The sequence below is a fragment of the Neomonachus schauinslandi genome, chromosome 13 (genome assembly GCF_002201575.2).
Source record: "Neomonachus schauinslandi chromosome 13, ASM220157v2, whole genome shotgun sequence".
NCBI classification, from domain to species: Eukaryota; Metazoa; Chordata; class Mammalia; order Carnivora; family Phocidae; genus Neomonachus; species Neomonachus schauinslandi.
This window is the reverse complement of record NC_058415.1, coordinates 55,823,836-55,845,825: the sequence shown is the minus strand read 5'-3', so window position 1 is coordinate 55,845,825 and position 21,990 is coordinate 55,823,836. Positions and strand designations below refer to the sequence as shown.

At 41.6% G+C, this 21,990-nt stretch overlaps 1 protein-coding gene across 2 annotated transcripts; it reads left to right on the top strand.

Moving 5' to 3' along the window:
- Positions 1-2,337: 2,337 nt before the first annotated feature.
- On the top strand, positions 2,338-21,382 carry APTX (aprataxin). 2 transcript variants are annotated; one of them, XM_021691298.1, is made up of 8 exons: positions 2,338-2,386; positions 10,222-10,358; positions 11,693-11,739; positions 11,960-12,262; positions 12,900-12,959; positions 14,026-14,252; positions 20,216-20,319; positions 21,109-21,382. In XM_021691298.1, exons 2-8 carry the CDS (start codon positions 10,226-10,228, stop codon positions 21,261-21,263), a joined length of 1,029 nt encoding a protein of 342 aa, XP_021546973.1. In that variant the 5' UTR covers positions 2,338-2,386; positions 10,222-10,225; the 3' UTR covers positions 21,264-21,382. The 2 variants fall into 2 exon arrangements, with proteins under 2 accessions (XP_021546973.1, XP_021546974.1); XM_021691299.1 differs by having other exon boundaries at positions 11,960-12,046; positions 21,109-21,380.
- Positions 21,383-21,990: the final 608 nt, after the last annotated feature.

Genomic DNA, 21,990 nt, shown 5'->3' with positions numbered 1-21,990 from the left:
AGAAATGCAAATCAAGGCCACAACGAGGTGTCTGGACTTCACACCCATTAGGATGACTGCTATTAAAAAAAAAACCCCAAACCAGAAAATAACAAGGTTATCAAGGATGTGGAGAAATCGGAACCCTTGTGTCCAATGTAAAATGGTGCAGCTGCTATGGAAAACGGTAGGTAGGTGGTTCCTCAAATATAAAAAATAGAATTGTCATATGATCCACAAATCCCACTTTTGGGTATATATCCAAAAGAATTGAAGGCAGGATCTTGAAGAGGTATTTGTACAATAATGTTCATAGCAGCGTTATTCATAATATCCATAAGATGGGAGCAATCCAAACATCCACTGACAGACAAAGCAATTGTAAACAGTGTGGTGTATACATGCAATAGAGTGTTATTTAGCCTTAAAATGAACGTTTTGACATATTACAAGTAATGAAACTGGAGGACATTATGCTACGTGAAATAAGCCAGTCACAGAAAGACAACTACTGCATGATTTCACTTATGTGCAGTATCTAGAGTGGTCAAACTCATGGAAACTGAAAGTAAATTGGTGGTTGTCAAGGGCTGGAGGAAGGGGAAATAGAGAGTTGTTTAACACATAGTTTCAGTTTTGCAAGATTAAAAGGTTCTGGAGATAGATTCAGTACATGTGAATATACTTAAAACTACTGAGCTGTATACTTAAAAATGGCTTATAAGTTTTATGTGTATTTTGCCACAGTTAAAAATAATTTTTTTGAATTTGAAAAAGGGAAAAAAAAAGCCCCCAAAGCCCAGAGCAGGCCACAAAACACATTTATCATGATGTACACATTGAAGTCTTTGCCTTCCTAATTTGAAGCTCTAACTTGATCATGCATCAGGATAACCTGATGGGCTTGTTAAAACGGACTGCTGGGCCACACCCCCAAAGTTTCTGAATCAGTAAGCCTGGGGTGAGGCCTGTGAATTTGCATTTCTAACAAGTTCCTAGGTGTTGTGAGGCTACTGCTACTGATCCAAGGATTACACTTTGAGGGCCACGACATTAGCTAATACTACAAACAACTCTTTATTAATTTCTGTGTATCTGTTTGTGATATGTTTTCCGTTCTGGGTAGGGTCTGTGAAAGTCTTAAGTGTTTGTCATGCCCTTGTGCCATGTGACCCTGCTTCTCTGGCCAGTAATATGCTATAGACAGAGGGCTAGACCTAGTAGGCTGGGCATGGAAACTCTGCCCAATTTTGCACAATATATGGTAAATAATCCAATTAGAATAATCCAATCCAATTTTGAATTCAAGACACACTAAGGCCGGTCAGATAGAAGCAGAGGCTAAGAGAAGCTTAATTCTGAGGGAACTGGTCAGGTGACCAGAGCCACCTAATTTTACCTCCAGTAGCCGTGAATCACATTCCACCACCATGAAGGCTGTGTGGCTAAGATGCTTCCTGTGCTCCCCTACTTCCTGGTATGACCCTAATATAAACCTGCATCTTCACTGCTAAAAAGAGGAAGTCTCTTTTCTGTGTTTCCTGGAAGATTCTTCTACCCTATTTTAATAGCTCTGGTATCTCTGTCATACCGTTAACTCTGCTTTTCTGTGGAAGGAAATATATTCCATCCTGAGCAAGAAATGTGACTCCTTTAAGGCTGTTTGTATTTAGTTTGAGAAAAATTATAAACTATGCCTTCACCCACAAGATAGGAATTGTTCCATCTGCCAAAATGCCTTCGAATAATTGCAATACATGACTCTTAGGGAACATCCTGGAATCGCTATAAAAATCGGTAAACCCATCTCATCCCAGCAGCCTGCTGCTTCTCTCCTCCCTAACTGCCTGTCAGCCAGTTCATTTAGTAAAGACAGCATTAAAACAATCTTAATCAGGTTTTCCCACCGCATGTCCCTCCAGCCCTTTCTCCCCAGACAAAATAGAGTCGATTGCAGTTTTGAAAGAGGGCAGGAAAACGATGCCACAGCAGGTACTTTCTACAGCGGAAAAGATGGCCTTAAAGGTAATGAGCTTCTACTAACGGAGTGTCAAGGCACTGCACAGTTGCCTAGAAACGGCCACAGAGAGGACAGCTGCCTGAAGTCTCTCCGGACTCAGACTGAGAGGTGGTGACGGGGAAAAGACTCGCGGATGGAGAGAAGCTCTGCTAGTCCTCCACGGGATCATTGCCAGAAACCGCACTAGGACCTCGGCCCGAGAGGGACCAATAGGAGCCGACGCTTCCCGATCCGGGTATTGGGAGAGACCCTTTCAGCCAATCTTTGGACGGGCACTGGTGACATCACCGGTTGCTCCCTGGATGGCCTCGTGACGTCATCACACAGCGCCGGAAGTGGTGCGGCTCTGAAGAGTGACTTGCGCTTGTCTGTCTCCGCGGTCTCGAGGTAAGGCAGTTGTTGGCCTACCTCCTCTGCGGGCCGGGTGGAAAACCGTGGTTGTGGGTCCTGGACCGGGGTCGTTACTGCCCTTGAATCATGTTCCTTGAATAATGCTTTTATGGCTTTTTCCCCGTCAGGCTTTGCTCCGTCCTCGGGCTCTAGGCGTCTCATTTTGCCAAGCTCCCTTGGGCCGTTTTTCGGTCGCCGCCCCACCTCACGTTCGTTCACCTCCCCTCTCACCCCACAGCTTGGTCACAACACAAGCAGAAAAAAAGATTAGAGAGAGAGGGTATTGTCCAGCCCAGGAGGCTGCTCAGCTTGTCAGGAAGGGCATTGTTTCCTCTAGAAGCGCTTCCTGAAAGGAACTGGAGGGGCCTTCACGTCGTCCTCAACAGGCCTAATAGGAGGGCCAGAAGAAGCAAGCTTTTTATCATGTAGGCAGTGATAGTGGTTCAAAAAAGCAGGGATATAATTTCCATTTGGAATTAGTGTTTAGAGCCTTTAGGGAATCTAACATATTAGGAATTGTTAAAATACTTGAGACCAGACTGTACATGTAGGGAGACAATACAGACTTGTGCCCTTCCACCTAAGTTGCACAGTCAGTGATGGGGGATGATCTTTTTACATGTCCTTAGCTCTTGCTTTTATCCTGTCTTCACTGTTAACCAGTGATAATAGTGTTGAATGCTTACTTTTTGCCAGACACTGAGCTTTGCATACTTCCTCATTCAGTCCTTGTGAAAATCCTGTGTTGTAGAGCAATTCTTAATGTTGTTTTACAGCTAAAGAATTAAAGGCCTAGGTTAAATGATTGGCGTCAAATCACACAGTGGGTAGGTTACCGAGCCATGATTTGAACTCAAGCAGTTGAACTTAAGAGGCCCGGATGTTATCCACTGTATTACATTGATTTTTTTCAACTGTTCATTAAGCTCCCAAACACCTCACTCCTACCTACTATTTTATGGAGTGGATTGAGGTCATCAGATGTGCTTTCCCTCAAAATTTTGCCCCTGCTTTCCCTTCTTAAAAAAGTCTTAGACTTACACCCTTTTTACCTTTCTTTCACTCTGCTCTGATAAAAGCGAATCCCTGTGTCTTTGCTTCTTACCTTTTATATTTTCATCTATGAGACCTTGTTTTCATTTGTCTTTTCTGCCCCTATGTCCTAGTTTTGTATAAACATGCCAGATTTCTCAGATTCCTGGTCACCTGCCCCCTAACCTACCAAGCTAGAAAGAAAGGAAGTCTTAGTGATCCATCCTTCCTTTAGATTTCATCCAGTAACTCTATTCCCCTTCTTATTCAAACTATTTTAAAGAGTATTCTAAATTCTATCTCCATTTCCTCACCTTTCACTCTTGTCTTCAGTCTCCCTTTGAGACCTATCATTCCCTTGAAATTTTAACCTTAAAGTTACAGTAATTATCAAACCAGATAGACATTTTTTAGTCACCTTTGCTGCTTTTGAAACTCTCACTCCTCTACTGCTTTGCTTTCCAGAATAATACATTCAGCTGATTTATTTAACAAACATTTATTATGATACAGAGACTAGGAAGACAAAGTGCCTCCTTGTAAGGAGCTTACATTCTAGCTGTTTCTCCATGTGTCTCTCTCACCAGCCATTTCTCCTGTGGGTAGTCTTTTTTCTTCCTCCCCTAAAATGTTGGGTATTTGCAAGGCTTGTGACTTTGGCTCACTGTTCTTTTTGTTCTGGATACACTGCCTGAGAGCACATCAACTTGCTTGGTTTTAACTCCCTTCTACATGCTCCCAAATCAAAGTTGTCAGACCCTTTTTTCTGACTTTCACCCTCACCTCTGACCACCCTACTAGACAGCTCTGCCTGCAAGTCCCACAGTTCAAATTCACAAGCCTGAAACTGAACTGTCTTCCCTGAACTTGCTCTCATCACAAAGGTAAAAAGGGTCACCTAGATCACTAAGTCCTGATGATTTTACCCCCTAAATATTTCTCAAATCTGTGTTGTTCTTCATCCCTACCTTTGAACTACTTTAGGCACTGTCATCTTTCATCTGAAATGTGATGGCCTTCTGAACGATTTCCCTGCCTCCAGTCCTGTTCCCCATGTATCTTCTCACATGAGGTGATAGAAGTAACACGTACCCTCCTCCCTCAAATGATCTTTGACACAAATCTGTGTTAAAGTCCTGCTTAATAATCTTTAAGTATCTGTCTGTTCATTCATCTGATCTTTTTTCTCATTCACTTAGCAAATTTTTATTGTTTATTAAATTGTAAAATCCAGTGGAACTTCTAAAGTTTGAGCTTCTCAGGCAGTCACCCAGGGCTCTGCTTATTCTGGACGTGCCTGTGTCTCTAGCCTCTTTTCTGCCTCATATTTTAAGTTGTAGCAACACTGAACTGCTTCTTCATGTGCAGTCTATTATTTCTTTGTGCATTGCCCTTGCTATTCCCTTTGACTTGAATTTTCTCCCTGTTTCCTTTATCCACTTCCTTCTCCTCACCTAATTAGGATGACCCTTCACCTAGTTAATCTGGCTTATATATAGGACTCATTTTAGGTCTGACTCCTATAGGAAATCTTCCTTGACATCTCCTTTCTCCATGTCTGGGTTGGGTACTCCAGCCTTGTGCTCCCATGATACTCTGCACAGACCAATCACTATACTTACTACATTTATTATAAATGTTTTTGTGTTTCTCTCCCCGACAAGACTGAGCCTTTTGAAGGCAGGCATGATATATTATACCTCCATTATATGAGTGATATGTATTATTTTTTTTTTCTCAGTACTAGAATAGCACAAGGCACACTGTAGACATGTAGTAAATTTTTAAAAAGATTTATTTATTTATTTTAGAGCACACGACTGGGAGGGATAGAGAGAGAGAATCTCAAGCAGATTGCATGCTGAGCATGGAGCTCGACGTGGGGCTTGATCTCATGACCCTGAGATCACAGCCTGAGCCAAAACCACGAGTCGGATGCTTAACTGACTGCACCACCCAGGCGCCCCGGCACATAGTAATTTTAATTGAATGATCAAATGAGTGAAGACAAAAGGTATATGGTGTAGTGATTAAGAACCCATTCTTTAGGGCGCCTGGGTGGCTCAGTTGGTTAAGCGACTGCCTTCGGCTCAGGTCACGATCCTGGAGTCCCAGGATCGAGTCCCGCATCGGGCTCCCTGCTCAGCAGGGAGTCTGCTTCTCCCTCTGACCCTCCTCCCTCTCATGCTCTCTCTCATTCTCTCTCTCTCAAATAAATAAATAAAATCTTTAAAAAAAAACAAAAACCCGTTCTTTAGAATTGATTCAAATCCTATCTCTGGCACACATTGGTTATGCCAAACTAAAAATAGGTTACCTATTTTTTCTTAAGCCTTAAATTTTCTTTTCCTTAGAATGAGAGTTGCTGGGAAAATTAAATGAGATAATAAAAGTAAGACATTTAACAAGTGCCTAGCAGATAGTATGCACTAGATAAAGGTATGCCGAACACCAGAGGATATTGAGAAGTATAAGGCCAGGCCTAGCCTAGGGCCATAATCTTCTAGAGACCTGAGTTTTCTGTATGGATGGGTAGTGATGCAGGCTGTATATAAGGAGATTATAATCTCATTTGGAGAGTAGAATTACATCCACATTTAATTTTCAGAGAACTGTGAAGATAAATTGACCACACCCTATGGCAAGATGTAGAGAAGACAAGATAGTTCAGTGAAGGCCTCCCTGGAGGAGGTGGGACTTGGGAATTGAGAAGGATTTGGGATTCTAGGAAGGAGGAAACGGTATAATCCAATGCCAGGAGATCATATTAAGAATGACTTACTTGGGGGGCGCCTGGGTGGCTCAGTCGTTAAGCGTCTGCCTTCGGCTCAGGTCATGATCCCAGGGTCCTGGGATCGAGCCCCACGTCGGGCTCCCTGCTCGGCAGGAGGCCTGCTTCTTCCTCTCCCACTCCCCCTGCTTGTGTTCCCTCTCTCGCTGTGTCTCTCTGTCAAATAAATAAATAAAATCTTTAAAAAAAAAAAAAAAAAAAAGAATGACTTACTTGGGAGATGTGACTCAGTACATCATACCTGAGGGATGTATTTGTGTGTAAGAATAAACGTATGTGAGTCTAGGGGAAGGGAAGGGTGGGCTAGTTCTATGAAAGGAAGTAGGAGGTGACATAAGTAACCTTTGTGGGGGTAGAGTATGAGGGTCTTAACCTCAAGCCTGAGGAATTTGGTACTTACCAGTTTGGGCAAATTTCTGGGGCTGAGTTGGATATCATGGTAGCCATCAGCCACATGTAGCTATTTAAATGTATGTTTAAAAAAATCTAAGAACTTTAGTTCCTTGGTTGCGCTAGCTACATTTCGGATGCTTGATTGTCACATGGTGGCTACATTATTAGACAATGCAGGTTAACGATACTTCCATCATTGCAAAAAATTCTACTGGACAGCACTGTTCCACATTATCAGATTGCTGGGCTTGTGTGGCCTATCAGATCACTTTGGTTCCTTAAGATATAACCAGAATTTTTTCCTGGAATGAAAAGTAGGGAGTTAGAAAATAGAGAATTAGGATTTATCTGCCTAGATGTGAGGATGGGATTGCCCAAAGAGAGGAGCAAAGGACCACTTAAGAGGAACTGGAGCAGGGGAAAGAGAAGAAAGGGATGAGAATCTGGATAGGATTATCATCTGGTGATTTACTTGCAATATATATTGCGTTCCTGTATGCCAAGTATTAAGTGTTGGAGATATATTGGTAAGCAAAAAATGGGCTTGACTTCTGTCCTAGAACTTGCAGTTTATGGAGTTTTATTGGATGGACCAATTTAAAGATTCAGGAGCACCTATCATTATGTACTCCCCATATTCTAAAATGCTTCATTCCTAGAAATTGGAACTGGAGGCTAAAATGGGCCAAAATGTTGCTTAACGTTAGTTGCGTGAGCATTGTGCAGTCACTGCTTTAGCTTCTCAAGAAGTAGTAAATAGGAACATCATAACTTGAGAATTTTGGTGGGAATGAGTGTGTGTATAGGGCAGGAGGGGTAGTTCCTATTATCCTGCAACAGCCAGCCATGCTCTCAGCGGCCCATCAGATTCCTTCCTGTCCCTGCTCTCAAATTGTGCTCTCTCCAGATTTCTTTTATTACTGTGAGTAGTCAGTCACCATGACTTATTTCCCAAGGCCTGATGAAGACATACTTCACTTCTCAGTCCATTACCTGCTCATTCATCAGTTTCCAGCAAGTGCAAACAGATGCCCCTCTGAACACATAGCGTTTAAAAGTGGGACTTGCCTGTAGCATCATCATCATTTGAGGCTCCAGTTTCAGGATTTTAGGTATGCAGCTGACTCTTCATGCTCTTGCATCCATTCCTTCCCAAAGACCTGCCTGAACTTTTGGACCTCACACTGGTCATTATGTTGACGGCCTCGTGACTAATCTCTGACTCTAGACTTCTCTGCTCCAGCCTGCCTACACACAGCTGTTGTTTCACTTTGCTCTGCAGCTCAATAACTTGGCAGTTGTCTCTTGTTGATTGTGAAGTCTAAACTTTTCAGCCTAGTGTTCAGTACCTCTGCAATTTTTTAGTAATTCTCTGGGGCAGCTCCTCTGGGTCAGCTAATAAGGTCTGCTTTCTACCCCTTACCTGTGGCTTATTGCTGAAATCTGTGCTGTCACTTGTACCTTTTTTTTTTTTTAAGTTTTATTTATTTAAGAATCTCCACACCCAGTGTGGGGCTTGAACTCAGTGACCCAGAGATCAAGAGTTGCGTGCTCTTCGGACTGAGCCAGGTGTCCCTGTCACTTGTGCTTTTAAAAATGGAATGTCCCGGGGCACCTGGGTGGCTCAGTTGGTTTGAGCCTCGAATCATGCTCCCTGCTCAGCGGGGAGCCTGCTTCTCCCTCTCCCTCTGCCTGCCTCTCTGCCTATCTCTCTGTCAAATAAATAAATAAAATCTTAAAAAAAAAAATGGAATGTCCCCTCCCACTTATTTTCTTATCAATCTTCTCGGCCTTTTCAGTTGGGTGGTTTCCAAAGCCTTTCCTGACTGATCAAATTTCTTTGACTTTGCACCTCTTCAGCACTCATTTGCTCACTCCTTTGCATTATCCTTTCTTTGCAGTTGGTAATAAAACTCTGATTTTTAAAAATCTTGTTCCTTTTTGTTCCCTTTGGACACAGAGCTTGTGCAGAGGGCTTGATAAGTGCTGCCTTGCCTGCACGGCACATTTCTCAGAGGGTATTAGAGGCTTGAATGGTCAGTTTCTGGAGGCATCCCAAAGATCCTAGTCCTGTCTCTGTGCATAATTTCCTGCTCTCCCTCTCTGGGTGATCTCATGCTCTCTCTTTGCCTCACCTTCTCTGACATGTTGATGGCTCTCAAATATATACATTCTGCCCATTCCTCTCCCTGAGCTTTCTACCCATATATCCTACCTTGACCTGTGGATCTTAATCTAATTGTGTTTCAATCAGAAATCATCCCTTCTTCATCTGCCATTTAACTTCAAATTATGTCTCCTTGTTTATTTCTCAGTGTGGTTAATGGCTGTTTCCAAATTAGAAGTCTTGATTGATGTCTCCCTTTACTCCTTTGTCATTCCCCAAATACAGTCAGTAATTAAGTCTACCTTCACAATTTTTCTGGATCTTCTTCCTCTCCATTCCCTTTGCCCTGCCTTTGTTCAGGCCTCATCTCTCTCCCAAATTTCTTTCTTTTTTTTTTTCCTCCCAAATTTCTTGTCTCTCTCCCTTCTACTGATACCCTATGTGGCCATGAAGGTTGTTTGTTCGTTCGTTCGTTCGTTCGTTCCTTCCTTCCTCCCTCCCTCCCTCCCTTCCTTCCTTTTTTAGGATTTATTTATTAATTTTAGAGAGAGAAAGTGTGTGTGCGCATGCAGAGGGAGCGGTGATTGGGATGGGTGGGTGGGGAGGGGCAGAGAGAGAGAATCTTAAGCAGACGTCCCACTGAGCCCAGAGCCCAATGCAGGGCTCCATCTTACAGCCCTGAGATCATGACCTGAGCTGAAATCAAGAGTTGATGCTTAATCCATTGAGCCACCCAGGCGCTCCTAAAGGTTGTTTTCAAAAGTAAACCAGTTCCTTCACTGTTGTGCAGTTTGTGTATTGCACAGAGGGGCCACATTCACACTTTAGACATTGTAGGTTTGCATATTTATTATGACAGTCTTCTGTTAGATGGCAATAAAATGTATTGTTCTAATATTGATATGTTAATGATGATTAAGGAGGGAAACCTAATATACATAAAGATGCCTGTGGACTGAAGAACATACTCTGTTCTTATGTCCTTAATTCTCTGCCATGCAAACTCCTTCTCATGCTTTAAAACTCAGCATAAATATCCCTTCCTCATTAAGCTGTTTTTGATATTACTTACAAGAGTCAGTTATTCCTTTCCCTGGGCTAATGCCATATTTGGTTAATCCCTTTTTATGGTGCTTATCACATCATATTGTAATAATTGACATATGAGTCTGTCTGCCCCACCTATACTCCAGGCCCCTCAAGGATAGGGACAATGTTTAATTATTCTTTTATCCTCAGTGTGTAGGCTAATGGTCAGCACGTAGAGTATATCAATAAACATAATATTTGATTGCTTAGCCTGATTTAGGCATGGAGGTAAATATATACATTATCATATTTAATTCTCACAACAGCCTCATGAGTCCTGTCATCATCATGTTTTAGAGGTGAGAAAATTGAGACCTAGGTGAAGTCACTGGTAGATGGCGTATGTGGTGGTGCTGGGGTGTGGTCCTGGAGGACTTGTGCTAATTTTTCCAGTGATTCTCTTCTGTTTTTTTCTCTCAGAGTAATGATGAGGGTGTGCTGGTTGGTGAGACAGGATAACCGGCACCAGCGAATCAAACTTCCCCATTTGGAAGCAGTCATGGTTGGGCGTGGCCCAGAGACCAAGATTGTTGACAAGAAATGTTCTCGACAGCAAGGTACTTGGTCATAGCAATGTGCAGATTACTGTGTTTTGTTCCTCAGGATAATGATAACCCAAGATGCACATTTCCTGGATGCTATTGGTAGAATCTTTTTGTCTGCCATAAACAAAACTCAGGAACTGAGCTCTTTTAGCTAACACCAGGGACCCATTCACCCCAGATTCTACCCTCTGGAAGTGGTTAATATTCAGTGTTGAGAATAGGCAGGTTCCATCCTGTTACTATGGGGTGATGGACCTGAATCTTGTACCCTGCTTTGCCCAGGGAGATTCCTCATTGAGCAGTGAGACAGTTAATTCTGGGACCTCCAGCCTGAAACCATGTCTGAGAAGTGATGGGATAGTTCCACCTTTACATAATGCCTCACACAGAGGGGGTTATCTTTATAAGACTATGGCATCTAGCTCTTGAAATGCCTTTCCTGGGATTTAATGAAAAGAACGTCCTTAGGAAAAAGCCTTACCATGTACCTCATTTTTTTACATATAAACTCTGGACATGCTCACTGCTACCAGACCCCCACATGTGTGTTCCCCATAGAGTTTCTCAGTGCTTGGAGTCTGCAGTACTGATTATGATTTTTTCCACATGAGTTAATCTAAATGGGGAAAAAAAAACATACTTGAGCTGGCTAGGTCTGAGATACAGAAGCAAATACTGCTTTTCACTCTGTCCCCATTTCACAACAGCAACTGTAGGGACTTGTATGTCAGCCTGTCTTCTGCCTGTTCTTTCCTGGAGAGCAGCTGTGGTGTCTGTGCACCCTGTCTCCCCCTAGAAACTGTTCACTTCTCTGAACACAAGTATTTAATGTTATTTCTTCTCACATATGCTCAGACTGTTCTGTTCCTGCAATCCTCTTCCTAGAATAATCACTCTGCCTACTAAGGCCAGCTGAACTTCTCTTTTCCAGAAGTGTATCTTTTGCCTTTTTCTATTGAAAGCATCTCATAGTTTTATTAAATAGTGGAAGCCTGATATAATTATGAACCAAGAGTCTGTGAGAGAATGGGGTCCCTTCCCTGACTGCAGAGTCTGTGATCCTAAGTGGGCCAAGGGCTCTGGAATAGCGAGATTTGTGGGGATTCTGTGAAGCTGCTTCGTAGGGATATTAGCAGGAGCTAAGGGAGTATGTGTGCTGGTGGACATTTTATGGAAGGCTTTGGAGCCCAGCCACCTGCATAACAGGCAATTTTGCTCATAGGCCTTTGAGGAAACCACAGTCAAGTTGCCTCCTGGAGTGAGGCTTCATTGTCCTGTAAGGAGAATAGGAGCAAGTGCTTGGTTCTTTGTGGCATTTAGGTTTAACTTTTTAAAATCTCTTTCAGTACAGTTGAAAGCAGAGTGTAACAAAGGATATGTCAAGGTGAAGCAGGTATGTATGTTTGTAATTTGGATTTCCATTTTATACTTGATGATTTTCTTATGCTGTTGATTTTAGAGTGTTTGTGCCAACCAATAAAAGCTTCTCTGTCATGTGTGGGGAGTGAGCATTAAGCATGGTGCCTGGCATGCAGTAAGTGGTTAACATAGCAGTGGCTATGCTGCTAATGGTATTATTGCTATCTTTGTAATTATTTTCTGATTATTTATAGGTAGGGGTCAATCCCACCAGCATTGACTCAGTCATAATTGGGAAGGACCAAGAGGTGAAGCTGCAGCCTGGCCAAGTTCTCCACATGGTGAATGAACTTTATCCATATATTGTAGAGTTTGAGGAAGAGGCAGAGAGCCCTGGCCTAGAAACACACAGGAAGAGAAAGAGGTCAGGCAACAGTGATTCTGTAGAAAGGGATGCTGCCCAGGAAGCTGAGTCCTGTAGAGGACTGGAACCTGGGAGTGACCCTGGCCAATCCTCTGTGCCCTCAAAGAAAGGGAAAGATGCATCTACCAAAAAGGTGAGGGCGGTGTGCTTGATAGATGATGTGGAGATTAAATGAGATATAATGACTGCTTGATTGTTTTGTACACTGTAAAGCCCAGATACGCATAATGGGTTATTAACCATGACAAGGCTTATTAACCATGATGAAAGAGTCACTTGTTTGTGTCACCAGTCACTTGGGTGAATGTCCCTTCATGTACTTTTCTCTTGAATTCCTGAGGTTAAGCCACTTGACGGTAGGGAGATAATGGCGGTGTGCTTAGCATGGAACTGCTAAAATGGGTCAGTCTTATGTTTATCTGTAGAAGGTTAGCATTGGAACACTGTTCATAGATCATGTGATTCGCATCCTGATGTCAAAGTGGAAATGTAGTTAGGCTGTAGATGGAGTGGGAGAGGGCGAAGAAGATGCAGTTGACACTCTGGCATCTCCAGCCTTCGTCTAGACACACAGCTCTGAATCCTGTATAGGAAGAAAATGGAGCCGGTTTAGGTTATAAAGGCAAACGATTGAGTAAAGGGGGTATAGCTTAATTCTTAAAAACTAATCTCATTGCTAAGTTTGGTTGGGCTTTGCTGACATACAATATTAACTAATGCCAAATACAACTATTGACATTTGCAATTTTTATGGCCCCCTTTTGTTTCAGGAATCATTGGGCCACTGGAGTCAAGGCTTGAAAATTTCTATGCAGGATCCCAAAATGCAGGTCAGAATAGCATTTTGGCATTGAAATACACTTCATGTTTTTTTTTTTTTTTAAATAGATTTCTCCCGCATCATTTTTATTTTATTTTATTTTTTTTAAGATTTTATTTATTTATTTGACAGAGAGAGACACAGTGAGAGAGGGAGCACAAGCAGGGGGAGTGGGAGAGGGAGAAACAGGCTTCCCGCAGAGCAGGGAGCCCGATGCGGGGCTCGATCCCAGGACCCTGGGATCATGACCTGAGCCGAAGGCAGATGCTTAACAACTGAGCCACCCAGGCGCCCCAATACACTTCATGTTTTAAGTGACTACTCCACAGAGGTCATAACTACAAGTGAAAGCAAAGGAGATCAGTCCTTCTGACTGAGGTTCGTTTTATCGGGCTATTTTGTGAGAACCAAGCGTCTTTTCCCATTATCAGTAAGTTAGCAACTGGAATTGGTTGGAGAGAAGCTCAGTTCCTTAAATGAATATCCCCTCTTCTTTGTTCCTCCTAAACTTCTGGGTGCTATTAAGGGAAGTTGTGTTAACCTTAGTGGGGTTTCTTTCAAGGGAGTGTCAGGTAATATATTGTGACTGTAGTTATTGGGCTCCCTGGGATTAATAGTCAGGCATCATCCTGGGAGGAGTCTGAGTTCTTCTTAAATTACATCCTGGGTGACAAAGGGCCAGATCTGGTAGGGCTTCTTGGAACACATGATTGTGACACGTGGTCTGCTGGGTTAGAGTGGAGAAGAGTGCATTTGAATTAATGCTTGCGGGGATGTTACATCAGAACCTTGGGAACTATTTTGTACTATGCATTTTCTGTTTATTCTTTGTAGTGTGGTGACTGAACTCTGGAGTCAACTAGACCTGGTTTACAATCTTAGACTTCCCACTTTGTTAACTCTGTGACAGTGCAAGACATGTTCCAAGTCTCAGTTCTCATCTGACGAAATTGGGATACTGAAACCTTTTACATAAGATTGTGTTGGGAGTTAAGTGAGTTAGTGAATATGACAGCACCTGGCATGCAGAAGATGTGTGGTAGATGTCTGTTCCTTCTCTTATGCCCCTCTGCTAGGTTTACAAAGATGAGCAGGTGGTGGTGATTAAGGATAAATATCCCAAGGCTCGTCATCACTGGCTGGTCTTACCATGGGCTTCCATTTCCAGTCTGAAGGCTGTGACCAGGGAACACCTTGAGCTCCTTAAACACATGCACACTGTGGGGGAAAAGATGATCACAGATTTTGCTGGGTCCAGCAAACTCCGCTTCCGTTTGGGTTACCATGCCATTCCCAGCATGAGGTAAGTGTCGTGTGTAGTGCCGGTGCATTCTGGTTCTGTCTAGGTGGACAGATGGATTCAGCCGAGGTGTGCTGATAGTTCCGAGGCCCAGGGGACTAGGGTGGGATGTTTCCAAGGAAGGTGGGCTGAAACTTCCACCCTTATGCCCGACTTGCCTTGATTTTTCTTTTTATTTTTTGTGCCTGTGACTTTTATTAAGATTTTTCAGAAGCATCTGTAAACTCCTAAACAATTAAGGACCACTGCTTTGAAGGAGACAAACATCACTGACTTTTATTGTGACAACTCAGTAGATCTAAGATTTAAAGTAAAATGAGAGAAAAATATAGAGCCTGTTTGCCTTTGGCTCATACCCAGAAGTATTCAGAAAGGAATAACAGTCTTTTTAAAGAATGCAAGCAAGGCAGATCACCATAGTTCTTTAGAGCTAAGCAACAAGATAAGCAGACTAATTGGATTTTGGAGTTTTTATCTTGTATTTGTTTGTTTTTTTGGTGATAAAATATACCTAACAAGATTTAACATTTTAATGATTTTAAGTGTTACAGTTCATTGGCATTTAAGTACATTTACATTGTTATGCAGCCATCACCATCGTTTGCTTCTAGATCCTTTTTCGTCTTCCCAAACTACATCCCGTTCCGCTCTACAGTCCCTGGCAATTATCATTCTACTTTCTGTTTCTATAAATTTGACTACTCTAGGTGCTTCATATAAGTGGAATCATACAGTAGCTGTCTTTTTGTGACTGCTTATTTCACTTAGGATCATGTCTTCAAGGTCTGTCTCTGCTGTAGCATGTGTCAGAATTTCTTTTGGTTATTTTTTTTTAACTGCCCAACATTCTTCACATTTTATTCAGCGAATTATGACTTATATGATGGGCCACTTTAACCAAATGAAATTTTTGTGCCACATTTTTTCCCCCATCAGTATTTTTTTTTTTTTAATTGAGGCATCACTGGGGCGCCTGGGTGGCTCGGTCATTAGCGTCTGCCTTTGGCTCAGGTCATGATCCCAGGGTTCTGGGATCGAGCCCTGCATTGGGCTCCCTGCTCAGAGGGAAGCCTGCTTCCCCCTCTCCCACTCCCTCTGCTTGTGTTCCCTCTCTCGCTGTGTCTTTCTCTGTCAAATAAAATCTTAAAAAAAAATAGAGGCGTAACTTACATACAACAGAATGCACAAAATTTATAGTTTGATCAGTTTTGACAAACATTTATGCCATGTAACTGTCACTCTGATTAAAATACAGAACATTTCTGTCATATCCCAGAAAGTTCCCCTGCGCTTCTTTTCAATTAATCTTCCCCTCAACCCTCAAGCGTTGTTCTGATTTCTTTCCGCATAGGTTAGTTTTGCCTGTTCTAGAGCTTCATATAAGTGGAATCATACAATGTGTACTTTTCTTCTGTCGGACCTTTTTTAGCATTATGATTTTGAGATTCATGTATGTTGTTGTGTATATCATGCACATACTTCATTTTTTTGCCCTTTGGTAAATTCCTGGAAGTGAAGTTGCTAGGTCATAGGGTTGATGTATGTTGGGCCTCATTTAAAAAAAATGCAGTTGACTACTGGGTATTTACCCCAAAGATACAAATGTAGGGATCCAAAGGGGTACGTGCACCCCGATGTTTATAGCAGCAATGTCCACAATAGCCAAACTGTGGAAAGAGCCAAGATGTCCATCGACAGATGAATGGATAAAGAAGATGTGGTATATATATACAATGGAATATTATGCAGCCATCAAAAGGAATGAGATCTTGCCAGTTGCAGCAACGTGGATGGAACTGGAGGGTGTTATGCCGAGTGAAATAAGTCAATCAGAGAAAGACGTATCATATGACCTCACTGATATGATGAATTCTTAATCTCAGGAAGCAAACTGAGGGTTGCTGGAGTGGGGGGTGGGGTGGGAGGGATGGGGTGACTGGGTGATAGACACTGGGGAGGGTATGTGCTCTGGTAAGCGCTGTGAATTGTGCAAGATCTGTACCTCTGAAACAATGCAATATATGTTAAGAAAAAAAAAAGAAGAACATAGGAGGGGAAGAATGAAGGGGGGGAAATTGGAGGGGGAGACGAACCATGAGAGACGATGGACTCTGAAAAACAAACTGAGGGTTCTAGAGGGGAGGGGGTGAGGGGATGGGTTAGCCTGGTGATTGGTATTAAAGAGGGCACGTTCTCCATGGAGCACTGGGTGTTATATGCAAACAATGAATCATGGAACACTACATCAAAAACTAATGATGTAATGTATGGTGATTAACATAACAATAAAATTTAAAAAAAGAAATAGAACACTTTAGAAAATAACAAAAAAAAAATGCAGTTGATCCTTGAACAACATAGGTTTGAATTGTGCTGGTCCACCTATATGCAGATGTTTTTTGATATAGTAAAATACTGTAAATGTATTTTCATTGTGACTTTAAGAACTTTTTCTTTTCTCTGCCTTACTTTATTGTAAGATTTCAGTATATAATATATATAGCATACAAAATATGTGTTAATGGACTGTTTATGTTATTGGTGAGGCTTCTGATCAACAGTAGGATATTAGTAGTTTTGGGGGGAGTAAAAAATTACACTTTTGGGTTTTTGATAGTGTGGGGGGGTCAGCTCAAGGATCAACTGTATATATTTTTTTGTTAAAATCTTATTCAAAAATTTAGGGCAAAAGTCACCCATAATTATAATCCTATTTCTCCAGTGCTGCACAGCCCATGACTAACAGAGCCCTTTGACTACAGAGTGCTTTTCACATAGTAATCATGGTGTCCATACCTTTTTTATGTAATACATGCTATTGTTCTAAGAATGTTAAAAAGAGCTGTGGCAAGTGTGGGTGGGAAGCAAAATGAGCAGTAATTTGCCACTCACATATCCTTTTATGATCACTATTTATAATTTTGAATAAACAGTATGGAAAGGAAAGGGTAACAGATTTTTTTTTCTTGTAAAAGTAATATATTTCTGTTTAGAAAATATAAAAGTGTGAAGCAAAACAAAGATCTTCCATAATATCACCACTAATTAAACTCTAGACCTTATTTGAATTTCACCTTTCTTTATTTTTTATTTTTTTATTTTTATGTTTTTCTGCTCCAGGATCTAATCCAGGATCCTGCATTGGATTTATTTGTTGTCTCTCCTTAGTTTCTCCTAACTTGTGACACTTCCTTCTCCTTTCCTAGTTTTTATGACCTTGACACTTTTGATGATTACTGGTGGTTGTTTTTTTTTTTTTAAAGATTTTATTTACTTATTGGTCAGAGACAGAGAGCATGAGCGGGGGAGCAGCAGGCAGAGGGAGAGGGAGAAGCAGACTCCCCGCTGAGCAAGGAGCCCGATGTGGGACTCGATCCCAGGACCCTGGGATCATGAGCCGAGCCGAAGGCAGACACCTAACTGACCGAGCCACCCAGGCGTCCCAATTACTGGTTGGTTTTATAGGATGTCTCTCATTTTGGATTTTTCTGATATTTTTTCATGATTAGATTGAGGTTATGCTTCCCCCGCACCCCCCCCCCCCAATACCACAGAGGTGATGTTGTGTCCTTCTCAGTACATTCATATCAAGGAGTACGTGATGTCGAGATGGCTTATTGCTCATATTAACCTTGATCATTTTTTTAGGGTGATGTCTGCCAGGTTTTTCTCCTGAGTTACTATTTCCCTTTGTAATTGATGAATGTCTTGAATAGTTAGAGACTATGCTAGTATCCTGTTTCTCCTCAAACTTTTGCCCAGTGATTTTAGCATTTATTGGAAGGTCTTGCCTGCAAGAGTTATTACTGTGGTGTTTACCTAATGGTGATTTTTTTTATTAATTAGAATTCTTCTGTATGGAAGAGTTGTCCCTTCTCCCCCACTATGTATTTATTCAGTTATTTGTCAGTGTGGACTCATGGATATTTTATTCTATAGGTTTTAATTTAGTCTATCATTATTCATTTTGTTGCTCAAATTGTTCTAGCTTTAGTCCTTGGAAGCTCCTTTAGGTTGAGTCCCGAATCATTTGACAGGGCCCCAACATTTTTTGAGCACTTCTTTATTTTCTGGAATAAGATATTCCAGGCTTATCCTGTATTTTTCCTGTTCTCGCCCTGGAATGAACTTTTTATTTTATTTAGTTCATTTTATTGGAGAAAGAAAGATATTTATAAACCAAGACTTGGATACTAGGTTTCTATATTGAGAGAAGTGGTTGATTCCAGGGTGTCTTTACTCCTAGGTCCTTTCGGCAGATAGGGCCAGGAAATACATGTGTGAATCCTAATCCATACAGATACACACATCTCCGTATTTCTTTCTTTATCTATTTCTGTATGTGTACAGAAAAACACAAGCTTATACTGGTATCTCTGGCTCCAGTTCAATTCTACACGATTCATTCTTGTCTCCCCCTTTCCTTTATTGTAATTTCTTTCTCCAAGGGTGAAAAATCTGGCTCTCATTAGCTATAATAAATTCACTTTCCTGTTTGGTCTTAGTATATACATAAAACAATTACAGAATTGCTAGCTAACCCATAACCCTGTGAGAAAGACATTTACTCAACAGTATTTCTGTATAGTTCTTTCCATCTTTACAGTATCCAAACTACTCTTTTCCGAAGTTCATTTCACTATTTTCTTCCTGAGCCCCTTCAGTGTGGTTCCCTTATTCGTTTGTAATACTGTTAGGTTTGTTTGATACTGCCTATATTCCATTTTGGATTCCTGCATGTATTGGTTGGTTTTGATTATTTATTGGGAGGATAGAAAATACTAATGATTCTAAGAGTCGTATTTATACAAAAAGTGTTTAACAAGTCCAAAAGAGAACTCCTGGTTTTCTGCCCCAAACCTGCTTTTCCTTTAAGCTTCCCCATCTCTGTAAGTGGCACCTCCCCCAAACCACATCTAATCCATTAGGAAGTCCTATTGGTTCTATTGCAAAATATATTCCGAACACTACAGCTCTAATCTAAGGTGTGATTATTTCTGCAGTAGTTTCCTAACTCCTCTCTGTATCCATTGTTACCCTCTTTATAGTTCTTTCTCTGCAGGGCAGCCAGAGTGATCTTTTAAAAGTGCAAATCAGAGACAATGTAAGCAGAATACACTGCAGACCTCTTGTCAGCCTGTAAGATTCTTTATTTTCTGACTCCCACCTAGTCTCTCTTCCTCAGCTCGAACCATTCCAGCCCTATCTATCACCTTTCTGTTCCTCAGTTGCGCCAAGTTCTTTCTTATCTTAGGGTCTTTGCACTTGGCATTGCCACTCCCCAAAACATTCTTTCTCCAGATCTTTGCTTGCCTGACTGCTTTCTCAGCTCAAATCACTGCCTGGGAGTGGCCTTCCTTGAACACTCTAGCTAAAGAGGTAACTTCTAGCCCCTGAGCACTCTGTGTCCCATTTCCCTGGTTTGTGTTTTTCCTTAGCAATGTTTTTTTTTTTTTTTTTTAAGATTTTATTTATTTATTTGACAGAGAGAGAGAGTACAAGTAGGCAGAGTGGCAGGCAGAGGGAGAGGGAGAAGCAGACTCTCCACTGAGTAGGGAGCCCAATGTGGGGCTCAATCCGAGGACCCTGGGATCATGACCTGAGCTGAAGGCAGCCGCTCAACTGACTGAGCCACCCAGGCGCCCTCCTTAGCAATGTTAATGATTTGAATTCTCCCTGTTATTTGTTTTCTTTTTAAAATTTGTCTTTCCTTACTAGAATATAATTTCTATAAGGGCAGAGGCCTTTCTCATTTTGTTCACTGCTAAATTCCCAGTGCTAGAATAATGGTTGGCTCTAGTAGGTACTTAGTAAGCATTAAATGTTCTTAAGTGAATGATTGAATGAATTAGATTAAATGGAAACACTAGCAATATTTTATATACCCATACTTTTACTGTTTGTCATTTTGATTAAGCCATAGTTTTTAATGGATTTAATGGTCAATTTCCTTCTCTCTCAACTAGCCATGTACACCTTCATGTGATCAGCCAGGATTTTGATTCTCCTTGCCTTAAAAACAAAAAACATTGGAATTCTTTCAATACAGAATACTTCCTAGAATCCCAAGGTAAACAGAGTTCTTTAGTTTTCACATTTGTTTCATTTTCTCAGCTATTCTTTTTTTTTTTTTCTATTCTTATATTTGATTTTCTTGTTTCTTTAGATAATTACCTGGCCTCAAAAGCCCATGTACCACTTTGTGTCCCTATACGGAGAGACCCATTAAAAGAAACTGGATTAAAAAAAATAATAAAAAAAATAAACTGGATATTTGGATTGCCACTTTGCTTTGAGCCACCTTCTTGGGGGGGACCTAGAAAGCTGTTATGTCAGAGTCAGAAAGATGTTTTATTGTAATGACAGGGGACTTAAAGGTTGTTCTGAGAAATATTGGAGTTCGTGGATGTGAAAGCTCTGAACAGTTGTCTTTTCTGCCATCAGCTGGATAGGAGCTTGGGGGCAGCCTCATGTCACAAGTGGTTAATTAACAGGGGAGGACTGCATGTATGTGGAAGGGAGCATTTCCCCGTGTGTATACTGTGGAACTTCAGTATGCTGGGACATTAATGATGGCAGCTACCACTGACCAAGGGCTAACCAGCAGTAAAGCACTGTGGTGACATGTAACACGGTTTGCTTACAGTGTGTCCTAAAGGAATGTAATTATTTCAAAAACAGGTTGCTCAGATTTAGAATCTGATCAAGCCCATTTTCCCCACAGTGGGTTTAACCTCAAGTTTACTAGCTTTAGGATACCTGGCATATTTTTATTTGGAGTCAGATTTACTTTTCTGGGGGGTATCTTATATTGGCTTTTCAGAGTAGCTGGGCTCTGAACTTTTTTCTTTGCTTGCAGCTGTGATAGAGATGGTACAGGACGCTGGCACAGTGAGTGTCCGAGATGGGATGCCTGAGCTCTTGAGGCTGCCCCTGCGTTGTCACGAGTGTCAGGAGTCGCTGCCTTCCATTCCCCAGCTGAAAGAGCATCTCAGGAGGCACTGGCCACAGTGATTCCACGGAGCCTGAACCTTTGCAGCAGGTGTGGCTGATTGTGTAGAGCAAATTCCTGGCACCTGTCCTGGATTGCCTGTGAACTTTTATTTCTTGAATTAAAACATGCAGTTTTTTTTGTTTGTTTTTTTTTTAAACAAAGCTTCTTCTGTTCCTGAGTGGCTACAATATGGGGTGACTTGAAGTAGTTTAGGAATTAGGAATTTGGGTTTGTCATGGATGTGTTCTCTGGTGATGGTAGCTGGGATAGGCCTGATCCCCAGGCTCCAGGATCCATGTCAGGTCTGACTGATGGGGGGCAAAGCCATGTTCAAACTGACCTAATGCAAGATATGGAAGAGGGTGGGCTATATATTTCTGTCCATACATTTAATCATTTCTCCCCCGAGACCTGTGGTACTACTCTTCATCAGAGCAGCTAGAGAGGTCTCATATTTATCCTGAAGGCCCTAATTGGTCTTGTTTTCTGATCTTAATCTATTCTGTAATATTCTTTCTCTTTCCTTTCTTCATGGAGAAACTTAGTTGCTTCTGTCCCTTTCATTCCTTTCTATCCAAAACCACCCATGCTTCCTTCTCAGGAAATGTGTCTCACCAGTTCTTATTCATTTTAAGCAAACAGGCTAGACAAGGGGGTGGAGAGATGGAGTTTTCTAATATTAGGGGTTCCTGGCTGGTGAGGAAATACTTGGCCAAATGTTCATCACGGTTTGGTTGTCAAGTCTTC